Source organism: Triplophysa rosa, linkage group LG6 (assembly GCF_024868665.1).
Source record: "Triplophysa rosa linkage group LG6, Trosa_1v2, whole genome shotgun sequence".
Classification (NCBI taxonomy): Eukaryota; Metazoa; Chordata; class Actinopteri; order Cypriniformes; family Nemacheilidae; genus Triplophysa; species Triplophysa rosa.
The window spans coordinates 9,305,967-9,325,082 of NC_079895.1; the positions used below are offsets into that span (position 1 = coordinate 9,305,967).

Here is a 19,116-nt window from a genome sequence, read left to right on the forward strand (position 1 = left end):
TTGCTTGTAAATGCAATAAATTAATGCATTTTTAAGTGTAGCTTAGGTGTCATAGGCATGACACTGTATCATGAAAAATGACATGTAATATAAATACAAGCAATCTTATGAGAATTAATAAGTGACAAATAAAATTAATGAATTTGTAAAAAAAAACTTGTCACTGTAGAGCAGAATCTTTGTATCTCTATATCTCCATATCTTGTAAACTACTGCTTAGCATGTTGACAAGTGTTTATATGCTCTCCTATGGATAAAAGCATCTGCCAAATGAATAAATGTAAATGTAATGTAATATTTCACAAATCATTCATATTGGTCATCCTTCATGTTTGCTTTTGCAAATATTTATACAATGAGAAGCATTAAAAAGAGCTTGTCAACTCAGTGTTTACTTTTTTTGTTATTCCGTTTTCCGAAACGTTGTCATTTTAGAGATACAAGGTTTTCCACCCGACAGCAACAAAATGCTCTTTCTAATAGGAATTGCATTTTGAAGATGCATGTCATCAATAGTCATGTTTCAGTTTTCATAAGGGTCTGTAAACACTCACACTCACACTTGGGCCAAAGTGAGTTCTCTCCAGTCTGAAGAGAAGAGCAAACACACATATACTCACAATCAGTCACACACACAGAGATGCAGTGTTAAGGCCCGGTGTCCCTGTCGGCGTGGCAATGACCCAACGGCTCTTAGTTTGACCTGTGCCCTGGTGCTGCCCTAGGGTCCTGAATGCCAGTTAACACATCACAGAGGTTTTTCTTTTCTCCCCTTTCCCTTTTTTCTTGTCCCTCTTCTTTATCTCTGACGTGTTGCTGCCCTTCTTGCCCCGCAGAGGCGGCCGCGCAGCCGACAGGCAACAGGCTTTTCTCTTTCTCTCACCTTCCCTCTCTTCTATGTTCCTTCTAGTTCTTTTTCCTCCTCTTTTCTGCTTAATTGAGTTGTTTGGCAGACGGGCTTGTCAACTCGCCGCCACAGCGTGGGGAGTCGGTGTGTGTGTGTATAGACACACACAGTGAGTGCGTGATGGTCTTTGTGATCCACTAGACGGGTTAGTTTTTCACTGTTAGTGCTGCTTGACTAGATATTCCAGAGCGAAAGAGAGAGAGCAGGAGACATTAAGAATATAATGCTTTACACATTCCAGCAGTATTAATGTTCAACGCTTCTCATTCATTTTTCATAATATATGTGCTGTTTGTAGTTGTTAAATTTACTACCACTATTGATAGTACTTTATTGTAAACCGGTATATCATTATTTAAAATTACTTTATTTGTATTGTTTATGCTAATAAAACAAACATTCTTAACAAACATTTGAAATTATCTATATTACTTTTACTATACTGTATTTTAAATGAATTAAAAAATTAAATTGCAATTAGGCCTGCTATGCAAATACCTCATATATATGAGCATAAAGAGAATAAAGTTCTGTGAAAGAGCTGACTGCATTGTGTATCCTTGTCTCCTTTAAAATGATAATAAACGCAAAGGGCACTTAGTCCTGACAACCAAGCAAACACCATTAAATTACCTCATTTGAGTCGAAGATCTGTGCAGATGCTTCTATGTGCAGTATACTTCAACATGAGAGGTTCACGGGCCGATCTGTTGAGAAACACAAGACAAAGCTAAAGCGCTCAGCAAACACTGTGTTCATGCATCCTATCAATCACGTGCAGAGGCATTTAACCAAAATATTTCAGGTTCATTTGTTTTTTGATATATAAAATATTCTTTATAGCTATTAATATGGGTTAATATTTATTTATAAAAATTGCTCTTTTTATATTTTTTATATAAAAACATGTAGGCCTATATAGAAATGTTTCTACAAAAAAGTCCATTATTCATCGTTTCATTGTGTAAATAAATACTGTTAATGTTAATGTTAACTATTGCCTTAACATAAACAACATTATTGTGAAGTGTTACCGAATATTCTTAAGATAACCGCAGGTGTAGTTCATATTATGTACATGTGGTATTGAGTTTGACAACCATTAAATATCAAAATACTTTGGTAACACTTTACAATAAAGTTCTATATGTTAGCAATTAGTTAATGAATTAACTAACATTAGGGGCAATACTTCTACAGCATTTATTATTCTTAATACATGTTAGTTTCAGCATTTAATATTTTTTTAAATCAAATGTTGTATCTGTTAACATTAGTTAATGCACCATAAACTAACATAAATAACTGTTTTGAAATTAACATTAAGAAAGATCGCAAAATACTGAAAATCCATATTACTCATTGTTAGTTTGTTACTTTATGCATTTACTAAACAAATACAACCTTATTGAAAAGTGTTATCAGTACGATACTTTCAATACTTTGTATCGTCATTCTGTTAAGTGTACATACATATACTTTTTTATCTATAATTTTATTATTTTATTCTATTGCATTATAAAACCATTATAAATACTTTCATATTGTGAACTGTTATTACAATGTGCTAGCTACCTATACATTAGATCATGGTTTATCAGCTGCTGTATCTTGTGAACTTGAAACATCTTAAACAGACATATTAAAATGTATAAGCCATTTGGGTAAGAGCCAAAGAAATCCACTACGGTAGTTGTTTATATATGCGCATGTGTGTACTGTATGTCCTCGGGTGTGCGAAACATGTGCTTTTCACACAGTGTGAGTGATGCTGTCATGCCCTCGTTCTTCTCCCTCGCGCACCCTGCCACTGATCACAGACAGAGAAGGGCAAAACGTGTGTGAAAGAGACACAAGTGCTTGTGTCATTTATAGACAAGGTCTGGACTTGAGCCACATAACCTCAGCTTTTCCCCACCCTACCACCCCAACCGAACATACACACCTCTCCTCATTTGGGACACATTGACATCCATGCCAAACCTCAAAGCACGCACACACTCACCCTCTGGAACTGTACTGACAGCAGAACTCAGCCAGACGGCAGACAGACGTTGTGCTGACCAGCACAAACCTGCAGACAAGTCGACACAAGGGCAGCGGAGGGAAGGAAAGAGAGATGAGGGTGGAGAGAAGGGTCAGATTTTCTTTATCTCCAGCTTGCAGGAATGCCAAAACCAGCAGGCAGGATCAAAGCGCAACACTCTGCAGGGTTCATAAAAACCCTAAAATGTCCAGTTCTGTAAATGACTTATCACTTAAATTGTGATATAACAGCATTTCCAAGCCTGCATTCAAATATCATTTATCAATTATCCATTAATACAGCATTGTAGTAGAAGAAAGTCATCCTTTTTTTGTCCTTATATCTTGAGAAATCAATTGAAGATTTCAATATAAAGTGTTTAGTATGTTCATGTCGGATTCAAATCTCTAATTTAAAAATATATATTTACAGATTGCATTTAAACAGTTAAATATAAATTTAGTATGAGTAGCATAACATAAAAAGCAACAATGTAACATAATAATAGATTAAAACAATATAGTTTACAAAATCGTCTTTATAGATTGTCCTGAATTAACAGAGTTCAATTCCAGATGAATTTATTATTGTGTATTTATTTCATATGCTAATTATAAAGTCATTTCATGCAGTCTGTCTACTAATGTCCTTATGCTTACGGAGGGCAGTGAGAGGAGTGGGTGGTGTACAAAAAAGCATTCTGTTCTGTTCTGTTCGCTTAGAAGGGCATGGTCACATAAACACACACACACATAAGAAAAGACACACATACACACAGGTCACTAGTGGTCTCGACTGGTCAGGTCCGCAGGTGCTGCTTGGCTTGACTGGAGCTTCGTTTGCATATATTTGCATACTGTCAGACAGCGTCAGAGAGTTGGAGTTAACCCAAAACCAGAGAGAGAGAGAGAGAGAGAGAGAGAGAGAGAGAGAGAGAGAGAGAGAGAGAGAGAGAGAGAGAGAGAGAGAGAGAGAGAGAGACTGTCTCTAAATACAAAGCAGCAAAGTGATTGAAAACAATTCTTCAACTATTAAAGACTCACTGATGTTATTTATAACTTAGTTGTTTCAACAGCATTTGACACGTATTGATTATAAGAGGATTTTTGGTTTGTTTGTAAAAAAAACATCAGTAACACAACAATAAATAAATTTTTAAAAACTGAAATTCCAAGCTGTTCAGAAGGTATAAACATAATTATCGCTTTGGATAAAAGCCTCTGCTAAATGACTAAATGTAAATCATACATAAACATCACATGTTTGCATGATCAAAATAAGTTATATTCTTTTTTCAATTTGTCATGTCATAACTAAAAAGTCAATCTGGTTACTTTCAATTAGTTGAAAAATATTTATATATTTGATATGATGTAGGTCACTTTACATCAATTGAGATACTAGCACAACGGGATTGTAGTCAACATTAGTCCCAAAAAGAATGCACACTTTAGTAATCCACCATAAACATTGTTCTAGATATCATTCAATAAACCGAAAACAGTGATTCATTTTAAAATTTTGTTTTGGTGAAATTACACACTATACAGTATACACTATACAGGTTTAAAATATCGCTGTCTTAAATTAATCTCTCACTTTCTCCCTTTCTCTAGCACACTCTCAGTTTGTCCTCTCCCGCTGAGGGACACTGATGCTTGTTTACTGCTCTGGTGTCTCTGGACAGGGAGGCTTGTAGCACAGCATGGGTCTCACACAGGTGCGAAACACACAAACGCTAAATATTACAAAGTGAGGAAGGCAGCGTTTCAGCACAGTGTGGGGTTTAATGAAGATTTTTGAAAATTACAGTTAAATTCTTTTATAGTATAACTGATGCATGCTGCAAATCACATTCATTACATTTAAAGAATAAAAATTATATATTATATTATATTATATTATTATATATATTATATTACTTTATATTATAAAGAATTTATAGAATAATTATCAGTGATAGGATTAGCTAAAACTGAAGACTGAAGTAACACGAGAAACAAGAAAAATAAGAGAGGGACTCAGCCCCAAATCATTAACTCGATAAATCCTCACGTGTCCATACTTGAAGAATGCTGACTTTTATACACGGCCATTCTAATTTACGCAGTTTATCAGGTACTTACAGCAAGCTGACTGACACTTTGGGTGTCTCTTTTCCCCAGAATAAAATTCTAATAACCTAAAGATCTCTTTGCTATAGGACAGACAAATCATTGCTGTCCTTCCGGAACCTCAGATGTCCAAATTTGCCTTTTTTCAGGAAATAGAAAAAAAACACTGTACTTTTTAAATGATCAAATACTTTGTTGTCAAAGTTGACCAGCACTTTTTACTACTTTTTATTTTGGTTAGATATTTGCCAAACCTAGTGACAAACATAAAGGGTGGCTAAAAATAATGATTTATGGAAAAAAATTAAAGTCATGAAATATGGAGATACAAGGTTTCAGAAGGACCGCAGCGAAATGATGATTTTTCTTTTTAATGCATGCATTCGTGTACCTGATTCTAATTCTAATTGAAATGACAGCATGCTGTCGAAATAAAACTTGTGAACTTGAGTGCTGATGGATAGAGATAGATGGATGGATGGAAAGAAAAGTGTTACAGATTGACAATCACTTTCTTTCTTTTGATACAAAGACTGGTCTGTTCCGCAGCAGCTCCGAATAGCCTGACCATCTGTCAACAAACCCCCACAGTACAAACATTGTGTTTATAGTGCGAACTGACTCGCACACACGCCGGCACACGCACACCTGACCGTCCCAAAGCATTACATCTCAGATTGTATTCCTGCCAAGAGTTTATCACAATGGAACGCATCTCTTCCCTGTGCAATGATATCATAGAGAACCCGATGCGCTCTTTACTCATTCTACCTCCCTCTCTTTCTGTCTCTCTCTCACTCTCTCACTCACTCTGACACAAACCCTCTTTCTCAATGTGCGCATCTTAAGCCGGCACAATAAGATCTGGTCCCCATACAGCAGGCATGACAGTAGAGTATTGAAACGCTATTGGAGAAGAGAGACGCCACTGTGTGACAGAAGACAGAGAGGAGACAGCATGAGAGAGAAGAAGAGAGAGCGTGTTTGTCAGTCCTTACAGCTTATGGAGCCATCTTTTACTAAGATGCTCATTATTGTGTGCGTGTGCGTGTGTGTGTGTGTGTGTGTGTGTGTGTGTGTGTGTGTGTGTGTGTGTGTGTGTGTGTGTGTGCATTAGTCTTTTCCCGGTTCCCTCACACACACAGCTGTGAACGGGGTGTAAGAAACAGAAAACCCCAGACTACACCAGCCATCACCTAGGCAACAAGATACCACCTGCATCTTTTATAGCTTGTATACTGAAGTTCATGGTGATAATACAATGCTGTTAGGATGCTCATAAACATCCTAGTTTACTATAATTAAAGGGATATTACAGTATAGTTTGTTGGATCCCATTGCTCAGTTGCACTGCAATACAGGGCCAAACGGACCTTACTTGAACTCAGGAGTCTCAACTTGCACAACTGAAATCAAACTAAAAATGTATTTTTAATTGTAACTGTACTAAGTTTAATATTGCATATGTCATGAAGTTAACATTAAGTTGCAAAAATTCTGTAAGTAAACCAGTTGTAAACTTACAATGCGTTTTTTATAAACAAGCTTTAGCAGTGGATATTTGATATGACATGAAGGGCCACGAAATGGTAAAATATTCTGAAACCTAAGTACAGGTAAACATGGTCAGGGTTGTCAGCATGAATGCAAGAAGCAGCAACAAAAACAAGGTGAGAAAGTAAATGCATTGGGGTTAATTTCCCCAGTGAGTCTCTCTCTCTTCCTCTATCACACACACAGCGAGCGGCAGGGGGAGGATGATCTGCAGGAATAAATGTTGTCAGGTGTGTTTTGTGCTTTAACTCTAATTCTGGGTGTATATCTGCACTAATGAACAACTCAGTGCAAGAGGGATAATTGTGTGTATGTGTGTGTGGGGGGGGAACATGGGTTAATTTATTAGAAGAACATTGGAGACTCTGTGACTGTGACATTTATGGGCAATTAAGGAAAGGGAAAGGAGGATGAGAAACATGGAGTAGGGAAAGAATGGGTGTAAGGTCGAATTATTTGTGTTGTCCAAGTTAGCAATCTGTAGTGCTCAGTACAACTTTGTTTCGATTGTTAGTCAGCTATTGTGAAATAGAGATTCTAGATCAGTCCTGTTTAAAGCTTGTTTGAAGTATTTGAGGAATTGTGTTGTTCAATACCTGGAAATGCTATTGGTGCAATATGTTTACCTGTGGAACATGATAAACAATATGGATGTAAGTAAGTGGATTTTGGGTGAACTACCCCTTTAAATCCAGTTGAAAACAAATGTTACAATATTCTATTAAATTATGTATTTCTATATAAATTAAATTAAATGCTCCACAAGTAAATCCGGGTGTGGTGCTCGGGTGTCCTTACACCTTTGCCATAGTGCATATGAACATTCGACTGAAGGGGGCGATAGAGTTCCCTTCAAAGCCACTAACGTCGATGTTTTATAATGCACTTAGCTAGTTAAAACATGTAAACAGTTTAATAGACTTTACTAACCTGCTCAGCAGCATTTCTTCAAACAGTTGCTCTGTAATGGCAGCAGATAACCTAAAAGAAAAAAGGAAAGATTAAACCCTCAAAAAACAGTTAACCGATCTGAACTCGCACACTTGCGCATTGAGTCATTTAGTGCCTGATGCCCAAGCATTACACAATCGAGCACGGCTGACAGTCATGCTCGTTTCCATCGGCAACAGCTGCTGGGAGGCGATGATGTCGTGCGGCACAATACGGCATGTGAGCGCTGACAAAGGCGGCACTGTGTTGGCGCAATGCCGTCACGGCCCGCTTCCTAGTTCGGCTGCCATCAACGTTTGCTAGTTTTTGTTGTTATTGTTGCAGCGGTTGTTTAGAGGCCTGTTTTGGAGACTGGGAAGAACACAAGGGTCTTAACCCCCTGGTCTCACAAATAGCCACAAAAGAAGGGCGCATTCAACAGCCGCAAACACACAACAATGCACCACACGAGGGGGGAAGTAGGTCATGGGAAGAAGCCCTGGATCTGGACGGAGATGCATTGTGGGTAGAAGAGGTCCTATATCGTGGTGTTTAGAGTCTTGTGCGGCTGGCGAGGAAATATTCCCTTGATGTCCACCTTGGCGACCTCTCAAATCCAGTGGGTCGTCACTTGAGATTTGACTGTATTCTCATTAGTGGGCATTTTCAGTGTCTTTGTTAATTGTGTCCTGTTTTCTCCACACCTGGCTCCACCTACTGTATCTCTCTTGTCCAATTGTATCGCTCAGTCTCGTAAAGATTTTCTCAACTTTATTTATTTTCCTCATCTAAATGTACATCATCAGCTTTTAAATTTCTTCATTTTAGCAAATCCATCGTTCGCAGCCATTATTTACTATGAGACTGTCTTTTACTTTTTCTATAGTCTCTTTGACTTTGTTGTACTGGCCGCACCCTTTCTCTGGTTAATTGTTCTCATAAGGATTTGTTCGCTGTCACAACTGGAGAACAGACCGTACACAGACAGAATACAGCCTGCTATCGGCCCCTGAAGGCCATCAAGACGGCTTGTCTGTCCCGAGGGCCACACCCACACAAATACAAGTGCACAAAAACTTACATCTTTGCCTATTTAACCCTTCCTATGTCCTTAAACACTTAATTCTCCTAAATCACTCAGTCAGCAATACATTATTTTTCTATTTCTTTTTCTATGTATACAGACACAAACATACACAAGTAGCAGCCACCAGGGGCCAATGAAAACTGTGCATTGATATTGTAGCTAACAGGCAGTTTTGGGAATAGAAAGTCCCAGGATTAGCAGGGGGGGGAGGTAAAACAGAGTAACGAAGCCTAACTGGGAATTCTCATAATATGTGGCATTGGGACATGGGGACCAATGTATTGTAACCTTACTGGGAAAACATACTTCATTATGTGTCTATGTGCTAAGAGAAGAGGTCATTAATGTTGCAGACAACAACAGCCTTGGTGAACTAGTGTTCCTGTTGCAATGGGACGGAAATGCCATAATGCATGGTGAACTTTAGCAAAACGCGGTATTTATACGTTGCATGAAACCAGGGAGTCAAGTTGTTAATCTCTACAATGACAAATAAAGCATGCACATCGGCCTAAAGTGATTGCTCGACCAAGAAAACTATCAGAGCAGACAAATATACTGTATTTATCAGCACACCAAAGCTTCAAAAACAAAAAATGAATAAATAAATAAAAATCTTTATAATACATTATTAAACTTTGTATTTTTGGAGTTTTTGTATGCCGACTTTATATATCATTTCCTGCTCTCAAGTTGTTTATCCACTAAATAAACACTAAAAAGCCTGTAGCCTGTACACTCAAATTACACTAGCGGTCTTCTGATAGAGTGTGCGTATTTTCCGTGACCGCATCCTAGAAAAGGCAGTCCTCCCGAACCTCATGGGTGAGGGGGGTACTTTGGCACATTTGGCACAGGAAGGTACAGTCAGTGTGCCGCTAAAACGCATATGTTAGAGTTGAGGGTGACTCTATGTGTGTGTACATATCAGGGAATGTGGTTATCTCAATAAGCTATGTGTGTATGTGCGTGTTGTGTATCGGGGCATGTGGTTTCCTCGGTGAGGGGTCTTGCGAGTCCTTCAGTTGGACAGCTGGAGGGCCAATCTGTCCTCTCGCTCGCCCAGTGATGGCAGGGCAGATAAGCGGCCACCACGGACCCGACCGTTACCCCTCTGACCCAACACACGCACACACCCACACTGAGAGCCCAGGAGCAGCCCGCAGCCGGGGGCTGACAGCTCGACACAGCCGGCTCAGCATGGGGTCAGCAAAGGGAGGGGAGGAGAAACCTAAGGGAGGGGCCAGAGGTCTGGAGGTGGCCGTTTTTGCAGCCAAAGCCAGGCTCACTGCCAAGAGAGAGAGAAAGTGTGTCCAGATACACCAGCCAAGTGTTAAAAAGCCACTAAACGCCTCTCTAATGTGTCCGTCATTTTACTGTTGCACCTCTGCTCTCCTTTCTTTTTTAAAGGCAGTACAAACAGTTAAAATTAGATTAGAGGAAATAAAAGTTTGCAAAGTCTTCACTGTAAAAATAAATGTGGAAACAATAAGTTATGGCAACCTATATGTTTACATTAATTTAACCCACTGAAATAAGTTAATAAATTTAATAATTAACATTTAATACATTTTTATAAGTTACAGTAACTTTTAACTAGACAAAATTTAAAAATGAAGCTGAAATGATTTGCAGGTATCCAAATTATTTTAAAGAATGGATAAATTTATCTATAAACTCTACAGTATCAGTGACATAACAACACCTTATTGAGGTCTTAGAGGTGAATATTATTGGTTGTCATTTTTCATGAAACGTTTTACACGACAATCATTAATCTCATGTGCTATCAAGGTCAGAAATTAGGCAGGTCTAAGGGCAAAAAAATGCCCTTAAAAATAGAAAATGCCCCAGACATTTATAATGTGAATATAATTAAATGGTCACCATAACATCAACATACTCCTATTACAAAGGGGAAAACTAATATCTGTTCTCTGTAATATACTGTAGTTTTTTTTGTCAGTTTTCCCACAATGAAAACTAACTAAAAGTTTCTTTACAAAAGAAATATACAGTCAAAGGTTCTTAAAAGAACCATTTATTCCTTACTTTTTATAGTCTAAAGAAAAAAATGTTTTATTAGAACCTTTAAAGAGATTACTTTAACACTGAAAATAAATAGAAGGGGTAATGTAATGTTTTAAAACTGCAATATAATTATTATAATTTAATTATGGGGACATATATTAAGGTCATACCTATGGAGAAACTAATTGGCTTGACACCTTAGTCCTTTGCTCCACAGGCTGTTAGTGCTCCCTCACCTTAAAACTCTAGCTGTGCCTCCTTATTGGGTGTATATTTTTTATTAACTAAAACTAACGTGTGTCTATGTGCATCCATTCTCTTAAATTTCTGTTTTGTCATCAACACTGACTGACATACATTGGTGTAATGCCAGAGGTGTATATGCATAGATCCTTTGGAGGGCATGAACATGATTTCAGAATGAAGCTGGCACCATCTGTCTGTGGGGCCCACAATACCAAGGTACGGTGGCAGGACGTCCCGAAACGCCTTCCGTAAACATACACATACTGGGTTAAATGGGAAATACACAGCTGTCTCTCAGACCTTAGGTTTCTTAATTGGATAACCTCATGACACTAACATAAAGCTTAGAGAGGTTTGATCTGTGTGATAAAAAGCACAAGAACCTACTTTTTGTGTGATGCCAGATCTAGTACTGCATTTACATAGTCACAAACTACATAAAAATTACATGATGCAAAATAAACTGTGTTATAAGAGGACTTCTCGCTATACAACAGAATTCAACTTTGACAGAAAACATGAAACCAAACCATGGAAAAATTACTGTATATAAGATAAGGATATTATCTTGTGCCAGCTTGTTCATGACGTGAGTATTTTTTCTTTTGTGTGTTTGTTACAAAAAAACACATCGGTATATGTTTTTTCCACAATTTAAACATTCAATTGCCGCAATCTGTGAGAAATGAATAAATTCTGTTGCTTTGGCGCCACCTTTCGGTAAATTTGAGTCAATGTCTCGCTATCGATCGACGTTTCTGTGTTCTACTCGCTTGTCTGACAAGGTTTGTTTTGCTCCAATGGCGGCAAAGGGACTCGAATTAATTTTTTTCTTGTTTGTACATTTACTGATCATTAACAAATGGAAAAAAAGAAATTCAACATCAATTTAGACGACTCAAGATTCACCAAGGAAAGAAGTCCGGTGCGTAAAGTTTAACTTGACCCCTTTTTTTATTGCTGGGATAGTGCAATTTAGCGGTTAAAGGTCTGAGCTGGTGACTGAAAAGATGAATAGACTAACATCTTAACGTTTCATGAACTATCACCTTCTGTGTGTTTAAACAAAATAGCTGAAGGTGGCTGAACTGGTACCATAAGTCGCCTAACCGTATAACGTTAGTTGGGTAGGTTACACCTGCTCTGGGTTGTTAAGAGAGATGTGGCAAAGGCCAGTAAAACAGTCATTCAGACAGTTACGTTACTGAAATTAACAGGATGTGACCGCAACAATGTGTTAAACTCTGAATCAGACGGAAATAAACCTTACTAACCAACACAGCAACTCAATAGCCTATATGACCGTGCTATAACATTTACAGTTAGATTTCAAATGTGATCCATACCGTGTTTGCTATGGAAAATGAAAACCGTGAGCGACGTCCTCCCCATATGACACTGCAAACATCTGGGCGGGGCCTATCAAAGACCCACATAAAGTTCACAAAAGATACAGCTGCAAATAGCCAGTTTCATTTTACCGTGGCAGATGGGAATATCAAATAATTTGGTTCAAGAAATCTTGACTAACATTAAAAGGGGAATATAATAAAAAAGACGTACCAAAAAGGGTTGAACAATAATGTTTATGTAGTGATGCAAGTAACGTGGTTCTCTATATTCACACAGGTGGCTTCTTTGTTCAAAACCAAGGGTAGCCATGTAGAGACCTCCTCTGCTCGGAGTGCTCCACCAGCTCCCGAACAACCCCAGTCCTACGCAGAGTTCGTCGTTCAGAGCAAAAACAAGGGTCTTCAGGGAGCGGCCATAGGCCCAGAGAAACATACATCAGCTGACGAAACTGCTGCAGGCCAAAGTAGCCTTAAGTCAGCTGTAAGCGAGTTAGTAACTGAGACCTCCACAGACTTAGAGAAACCAGAGACTGTCCAGCAGGGATCAGCTGTGCCAACAAAAGAGGAAGGTCAGAGTTCGGAGAGCTGTGTAATAGCTCCTCACCTCTTAGGATCAGGAAGCAGTATTATCGTCAGTCCTCGACAGGTCTGTACTGTACAGTATGTTTATTGTCATTAAAAGTACCTTCAGTAATTTGTTCCTTATCATGAAAAGTGTCAACATAAGAAGCAAAGCAAAACAACCAAACCACAGTGTTAAAATATAAATATGAAAATGTTGCAACTGCAAGTGTGATCATACTCAATGTTACGAGCCACCATGCCACATAAAGGCATCGTCCAAGACCGATCTTCACCGCCTGCAACATGTGCACCACAAACAGTGCAGAGTGAGAGCTTGTGTCAGACTAGGGAATGTCCATTGTATTTACACTGTGTGTAGAGTGAAACTGGGAAAACACATTGACAAACAGAGAAAAAATGTAATACAAACAGTTCGGGTGTAAAATCATTAACATCTAACCTGATTTTTCCTCACAAAGTTGCAAGATAAAAAAACTGCATGTACAGTATAAATAACCAAATGAATCTTAAAAGTTCTTTATTGACCACTGTGATTTGAATCATGATTGGAAAATTATGTTTTCATCTCTATGCAGAGAGGAAATCCCATCCTAAAGTTTGTGAGAAATGTTCCGTGGGAGTTTGGAGAAGTGGTGCCAGACTATGTTTTAGGACGAACAACATGTGCTCTCTTTCTCAGGTTGGTTTGTGGTAGGGCTGCACATGCTTTCCTGTGGCTCAGTGGTTACAGCATGGCGCTAGCAACGGCAAGGGCATGGGTTCGAACCCAGGGATCGCACATACTTAGAAACAAATTAATAGTATAATGCAATGTAAGTAGCGTTGGATAAAAGCGTCTGCCAAGTACATAAATGTATTGCAAGATCACAAATATGCATATTGTAGTGGTTTTCAAGCCGAATGATTTTTATACTTGAAAAGTTATTTATAGTCAAAGTTTTAGGTCGATGCAGAAAGCAGAGAGGCTGATACGCACATGCTCTGACATGGAAGATGATCAATGATCGGAAGGAATGGACATTTATTTTAATATAGTTCAAATTGTTTTACAAACTTAAAGCATTATTGAGTCACATATCTATAGCCTGATTTAGCAAATTATTACGTACCTCATTTTTCTTAAATATCATGCATGAGAAGTATACCTGCTTGAAACTTGAACAATCATTTCTAATCATTTTATGTTATTGTTTTATGTTGCATTTCCCAAATAAAGGAATCCAATTATACATTTTTTAGCCTCGTATCAGCCCAACAATGATAGGTTAGATATTTCAACAGGACACCATGGTAAAAGTTACATTTATGTAGCTCATGGTTAAAGTATATAAACTGGTTACTACTGCTAGTTTCGAACAAGTGAATGTGCACCTTTAACTGGTTTTGCAGGTGTGTTTATATGTGTGTGAGAATGGAATAGTCTCAGTTAAGGTGTGAAACCACATAGTCCTCCAGCAGTCTTTGCAAAGGAAATTGGTCAGAATTGAAAGAAGCAAACATGACACTGTCAGTAATGATTGATAGAACAATGCAGTCTAGACAATTTAAAATACATTCAGACTTGTAAATGAATAATCAGCGAACGTATGTAACAGTAGGTATGAATGTAATTGCTAATATAACCATGTGACATTATATGTTACAGTCTTGGTCAATCAAGTTGATCATGCAGCTTTTGTTTTGCATGCTGGTTTACAAAGATGTTTCAAGTTCACACAAAAAAAATATATGTATCACTTTATAACTAAATATAGGTAGCTTTTCGAGTAAAATATTTTTATAGGTTTTAATGTGTTATTTACAAACTTAGTACAGTAGAACACTTTGGAGAACTTAGTAGTTATGTCGTAATGTTGGTTTCTCAATAACAGAAGTGTAGTTAGACTGGGTCTAGCATTATTTGTAGGCACATGTCATTAGATTTGATTTTGGTAGAGGAATGTTTTTCCATGTTTCTGTTTTTGACCCCAGTGTGCGGTATCATAATCTCAACCTGAATTACATCCATGAACGGTTGAAACAGCTGGGACAGAGCTTCGCCCTCAGAGTTCTGCTCATCCAGGTTGATGTGGTGAGCCTGTCTGACTGATCTGACTGACTGTCTTTATCGCCTTAGGCCTTAAAATCTAAGGCTTTTCACATTCTCTCAAATTAAATAACCTTGTTTATATTCAATTAATATTAAATTACGAACATTATGAGTGACAACGTTTGTACTATTGACATTCTTGTCCTGTTTCTCGTTTTCTCATTTATCAGAAAGACCCTCATCATGCGCTCAAAGAGCTCGCTCAAATATGCATCATGGCTGATTGTACCCTCATCCTTGCCTGGAGGTAGGGGGAGAGGTGAAGGTGGGAGGGGGGATCCCTTTGTGGGACGTGTAAATGTGAAGTGTTAAAAGTCTATGAATCATAACTGTAAGCTTCTTTTCTTGTTATCAATCCTCTGCAATGTCATTTGTTCTGGAAAGGTTTCTAGTTTGAAAACTTGAGGGACTGTCTGTAATGTTGCATCAGAAAATCCAAAATTGTGTTGTTTGTGTGTAAGCCCCGAAGAAGCAGGCCGTTACCTTGAAACATATAAATCTTATGAGAAGAAACCTGCAGATCTTCTGAAAGAACAAGTGGAGAAAAACTACCTGTCCCAGGTTAGAGGACACAGATCTAATAACAATCATTTAATTGTAGACAGTGGCTGTAAGTCTTTAAATACACTCTCCAAACACTCGTCTTATTTTACAGGTTACTGATTGTTTAACCACAGTAAAGTCTGTCAATAAAACAGATGCCATGACTCTTTTATCTACTTTTTCTGTAAGGAATCCTCTTTTAAAATGTGTTCATACTTTTGTAAAACCCCTGGCTTATTTTAAGTTTGCAGTATTTCTAAAGTTGTTTAAATTGTATCTCTTCAGTCTCTGGAAGGCATCATCAGTGCTTCGAAGGAGGAGCTAGTGTTATGTCCAGGGCTTGGTCCACAGAAGGTGTGTGTACTTGTTTTCTAGGTTTGAACAAGCTATTAGTCTTCCGATCAATGTTTGTTTGTATTTTTATTAATCAAAAGTTTGTGTTAATTGCTTTCATGTTTGCGATTTACTTAGGCAAAAAGACTTTATGATGTTCTTCACCAGCCCTTCATAAAGACCAAGAAGAAGGAAAGCTGATAAAGCCAAACTGTCTTTCAAAAATCATGAAGTGTCTTAAAACACTGTAGCACATAGGCCCCTGGAAGCTTCTGTGGAGTCTTTGGTTTATAATGGTCTCAGTCTGTGGGGGACACAGTGGTTTAAGCATTTATTTTTGTGGTTTATAGATCTGTAAACCAGTGTAGTGTAATCGAACGCAAAAGGATGTAGATGTTCAATGTTAGATGGTAAAAATAATGTGTGAGCAAATGTATGTGTTTGTGAAACGTACAATAAATGTCATCATTACTTTGCAGTACATGTATTTTGAGTTGTTTTTGGAGGTGGGAGGGGTTCTATTATAACTCCATAAGCCTCTACACAGTAAGAACAAAACTGAAGAGCCCACCTGTCACTTAAGACAAAAATCAGTGGGGCTGTTTTATACATTTTAGATGGGAACAATTTACTCAGCAGGTACATAAATGTTTCAGGCCTGGAAATTACGTCTCAACAGCCGTTTATCAGAGTTGCCACTGTTCTTATGGATTTTAGCTGGATTTTCTGTCTCTTCATGTAATTCCAGACTGACTCAATGTTGGTAAGATCAGATCTCTGTGGGCCATATCTCCTAGTCCTTAAATATTCTCGTCTCAGTATGTTTATTGTAAATAATGTTTCGAAATCGACAGTGTTTTTTTCTTATGGACACACATGACACGCACCCCCCCCCCCCCCACACACACACAGTATATATCATCAGTGTTGTAGACAGTTCACCTACTTTTGAGGTGAAGTTCAAAAAAACATTCTCCATTTAAACTGAAAACTATTTTAAATACATGCAAAAGTCATAGCTTCCCCCCACGTCTTTCCTGTGTGTGATTTGTCCTGTGTAAGGTGTGGACCAGAGAGTATATAGACCCTGCTGAGGGTCAAGTTCTGTTCATGTCTCATTCTTGTCTCAATACATCCAGACACTATGCTGCTCTGTGTTTGTGTTCTGCTATCTGTCGTTCCTCTGTATGGTAAGGCCTTTTAAAGTATATTTCTTTCAGCAAATATAGCGTCAAGCAAATGGTTCACTCCAAAGAATTTGGCATAATATGAATGTAATTTATTTGTTAACTTTAATATCTGCAGCCATAGTTTTTGTACTAATGCTGAACAGTCATTTTGGTTTTATTTACATTATAAACATTTGTGTTTATGAAACTCATAATTACTATTAAACATTTTGTGTCATGATTGCAGAAGGACTGGACAGTGGTATTGTAGGGGGTAAAGCGGTTAAACCGCATTCAAGAAAACACATGGCATCTCTCCAGTGTAAAAGACATCATAAGTGTGGTGGGACGCTGATTAAAGACAATTATGTACTGACCTCTAAACACTGTTTAGAGTGAGTCTTTGCATTTATATTTGTCTAAATAAAAATTGGGTTCATTTGTAGTTATTTTAAAGCAATTTGAAAGTCTGTTTTTGTTCTGGTATAGTGCTTTGCAGCTCTCACCAGTAAAATAATTACAACCTAAAATAATAAATACAGCATTGAATGCATTTACAGTGACACCTGCAAAATCTTAGAAGTTGTGCTGGGAGCTCACAACATCAGCCAAAGGGAAAATAGCCAGCAGATAATACATGTTGAGAAGTACATTAAACATCCAGATTATGATATCATGCTACTAAAGGTACTGTATTTTCACTTTATTGGACTCTTAATTGCAGTTTTTTCAAATTTGTGTAGTGAATCAATTTAAAACATTGTTTAATGTAAAGACTTAATGATTTATATGTTACAGCTGAAAACCAAAGCTGAACTGAATGAGTTTGTGGGTGTTATTGATCTTCCACAAATCAATGAAAAGATTCCAGCCCTTGTGAAATGCACCATTGCTGGTTGGGGCATGAAAAAACCAGGAGGAACTGCATCAAGTGTTCTGAATGAAGTCAATCTCAAATTGCAGTTCAGCTTTGAATGTAAAAACAAGTGGATGGAACATTTCAACTCTGAGAAGATGATCTGTACCGCCTCAGATGGGATAAAGGCTTTCTGTCAGGTAATGTAACATCACTTGTAATAGTATTGATTAACAAGGAGAAAAAGTTTTAGTACAGTAACCCATTAATCTGTCTTTTTCTTTTAGGGTGATTCTGGCAGTCCTCTTATTTGTGAATCTGAATTTATCGGCATGGCTGCTTACACATATCCCAATAATTGTGCAAGCAAGCAGTACCCTGAAGTCTACATGAAAATACCTGCCTTCCTTCCATGGATTAAACTTAAAGTAATTGACTCTGTATGACTTTTTTTCTTCTGCTGAACACAAAAAAATATAATTTTGAAGAAATTGGCAACCAAACAAAATTGGCCTCTATTGACAAGAGCACAAAAAAGTGCAGGTTTTTTTACAGACGTGAGGGTGAATGACTAATGACAGAATTGTTTTGGGTTGAACTATCCCTTTAAATATACAGTATTTATGCACCGGAATAATATAAAGCTTGTGTTATGTTTTTCATATTGCATAGCTCTGAAGTAGTGTGTTTGTTTTTTTAAACTCCTGGCAAGATTTTTACTCATTGTTTAGCCGGTAACTGATATTACACATTGACATGCTTGGCACAGTCACAGATTGTGTCCTTATGAACTGGCAGCTCAGAGACAGTCATGTATAACAATTAGCCTATGTTAAGGAAGCATGTGCATGGGTTTGCATCATTATTGTATCACTTCCTGTCACCGACTGCAAATAAAAAGCTTTGTGCACAGATCATGAGTATCTTTTTTGCTGCAGGACACCAAAAATGTAACACAACACAATTTTAGTAATCTTTTTTTTAAACTGAGGTTATTTATAAGCAAGATTAATTAGCCAAGGTAGTATTTGGGTGTACTGTGTGTAGATGTATGTAGTTTGTGACTTTTTGTCCTTGTGACTCATTTGTGGTAAGAGAGGAGGAGCTACAATATACACAGTATACACAGGTGGGTTTAAGAAGTAGTTTGACAGCGTTTTCAATTCTAATGCTTAAAGGTTGTGCTTCTTGGTTGAGAACTACAGCATGTTTCTTCACATATTTCTCCTCTTCTGCATCTCTTTTGCTGGTAGATGTTGTTATTTAAACCTTTTCATATTGATTTATTTTCAAC

The 19,116-nt window shown here is 37.7% G+C and overlaps 1 protein-coding gene and 1 long non-coding RNA gene across 3 annotated transcripts; one reads left to right on the forward strand and one right to left on the reverse strand.

Moving 5' to 3' along the window:
- Nucleotides 1-114: 114 nt before the first annotated feature.
- On the reverse strand, nucleotides 115-12,383 carry LOC130555965 (uncharacterized). Its single transcript, XR_008963167.1, has 5 exons — nucleotides 12,242-12,383; nucleotides 7,532-7,582; nucleotides 2,913-2,981; nucleotides 1,541-1,614; nucleotides 115-1,081 (listed from the first exon to the last, which is right to left on the reverse strand). It is a non-coding gene; the product is annotated as an uncharacterized LOC130555965 (long non-coding RNA).
- Nucleotides 11,681-17,192, forward strand: ercc1 (excision repair cross-complementation group 1). 2 transcript variants are annotated; one of them, XM_057336539.1, is made up of 9 exons: nucleotides 11,681-11,820; nucleotides 12,525-12,893; nucleotides 13,408-13,511; nucleotides 14,804-14,903; nucleotides 15,092-15,168; nucleotides 15,383-15,482; nucleotides 15,577-15,648; nucleotides 15,750-15,818; nucleotides 15,936-17,191. In XM_057336539.1, the coding sequence occupies exons 1-9, from the start codon at nucleotides 11,758-11,760 to the stop codon at nucleotides 15,996-15,998; spliced, it is 1,017 nt and encodes a 338-aa protein (XP_057192522.1). In that variant the 5' UTR covers nucleotides 11,681-11,757; the 3' UTR covers nucleotides 15,999-17,191. The 2 variants fall into 2 exon arrangements, with proteins under 2 accessions (XP_057192522.1, XP_057192523.1); XM_057336540.1 differs by lacking the exon at nucleotides 15,577-15,648 and having other exon boundaries at nucleotides 15,936-17,192.
- Nucleotides 17,193-19,116: the final 1,924 nt, after the last annotated feature.

Bases quoted from the DNA above. Each gene is read 5' to 3' on its own strand.
- ercc1 (XM_057336539.1), top strand. From the start codon at position 11,758: ATGGAAAAAAAGAAATTCAACATCAATTTAGACGACTCAAGATTCACC. The intron at 12,894-13,407 runs GTCTGTACTGTA...ATCTCTATGCAG, and splicing joins TTATCGTCAGTCCTCGACAG to AGAGGAAATCCCATCCTAAA. The intron at 15,483-15,576 runs GTTAGAGGACAC...CTTATTTTACAG, and splicing joins AGAAAAACTACCTGTCCCAG to GTTACTGATTGTTTAACCAC.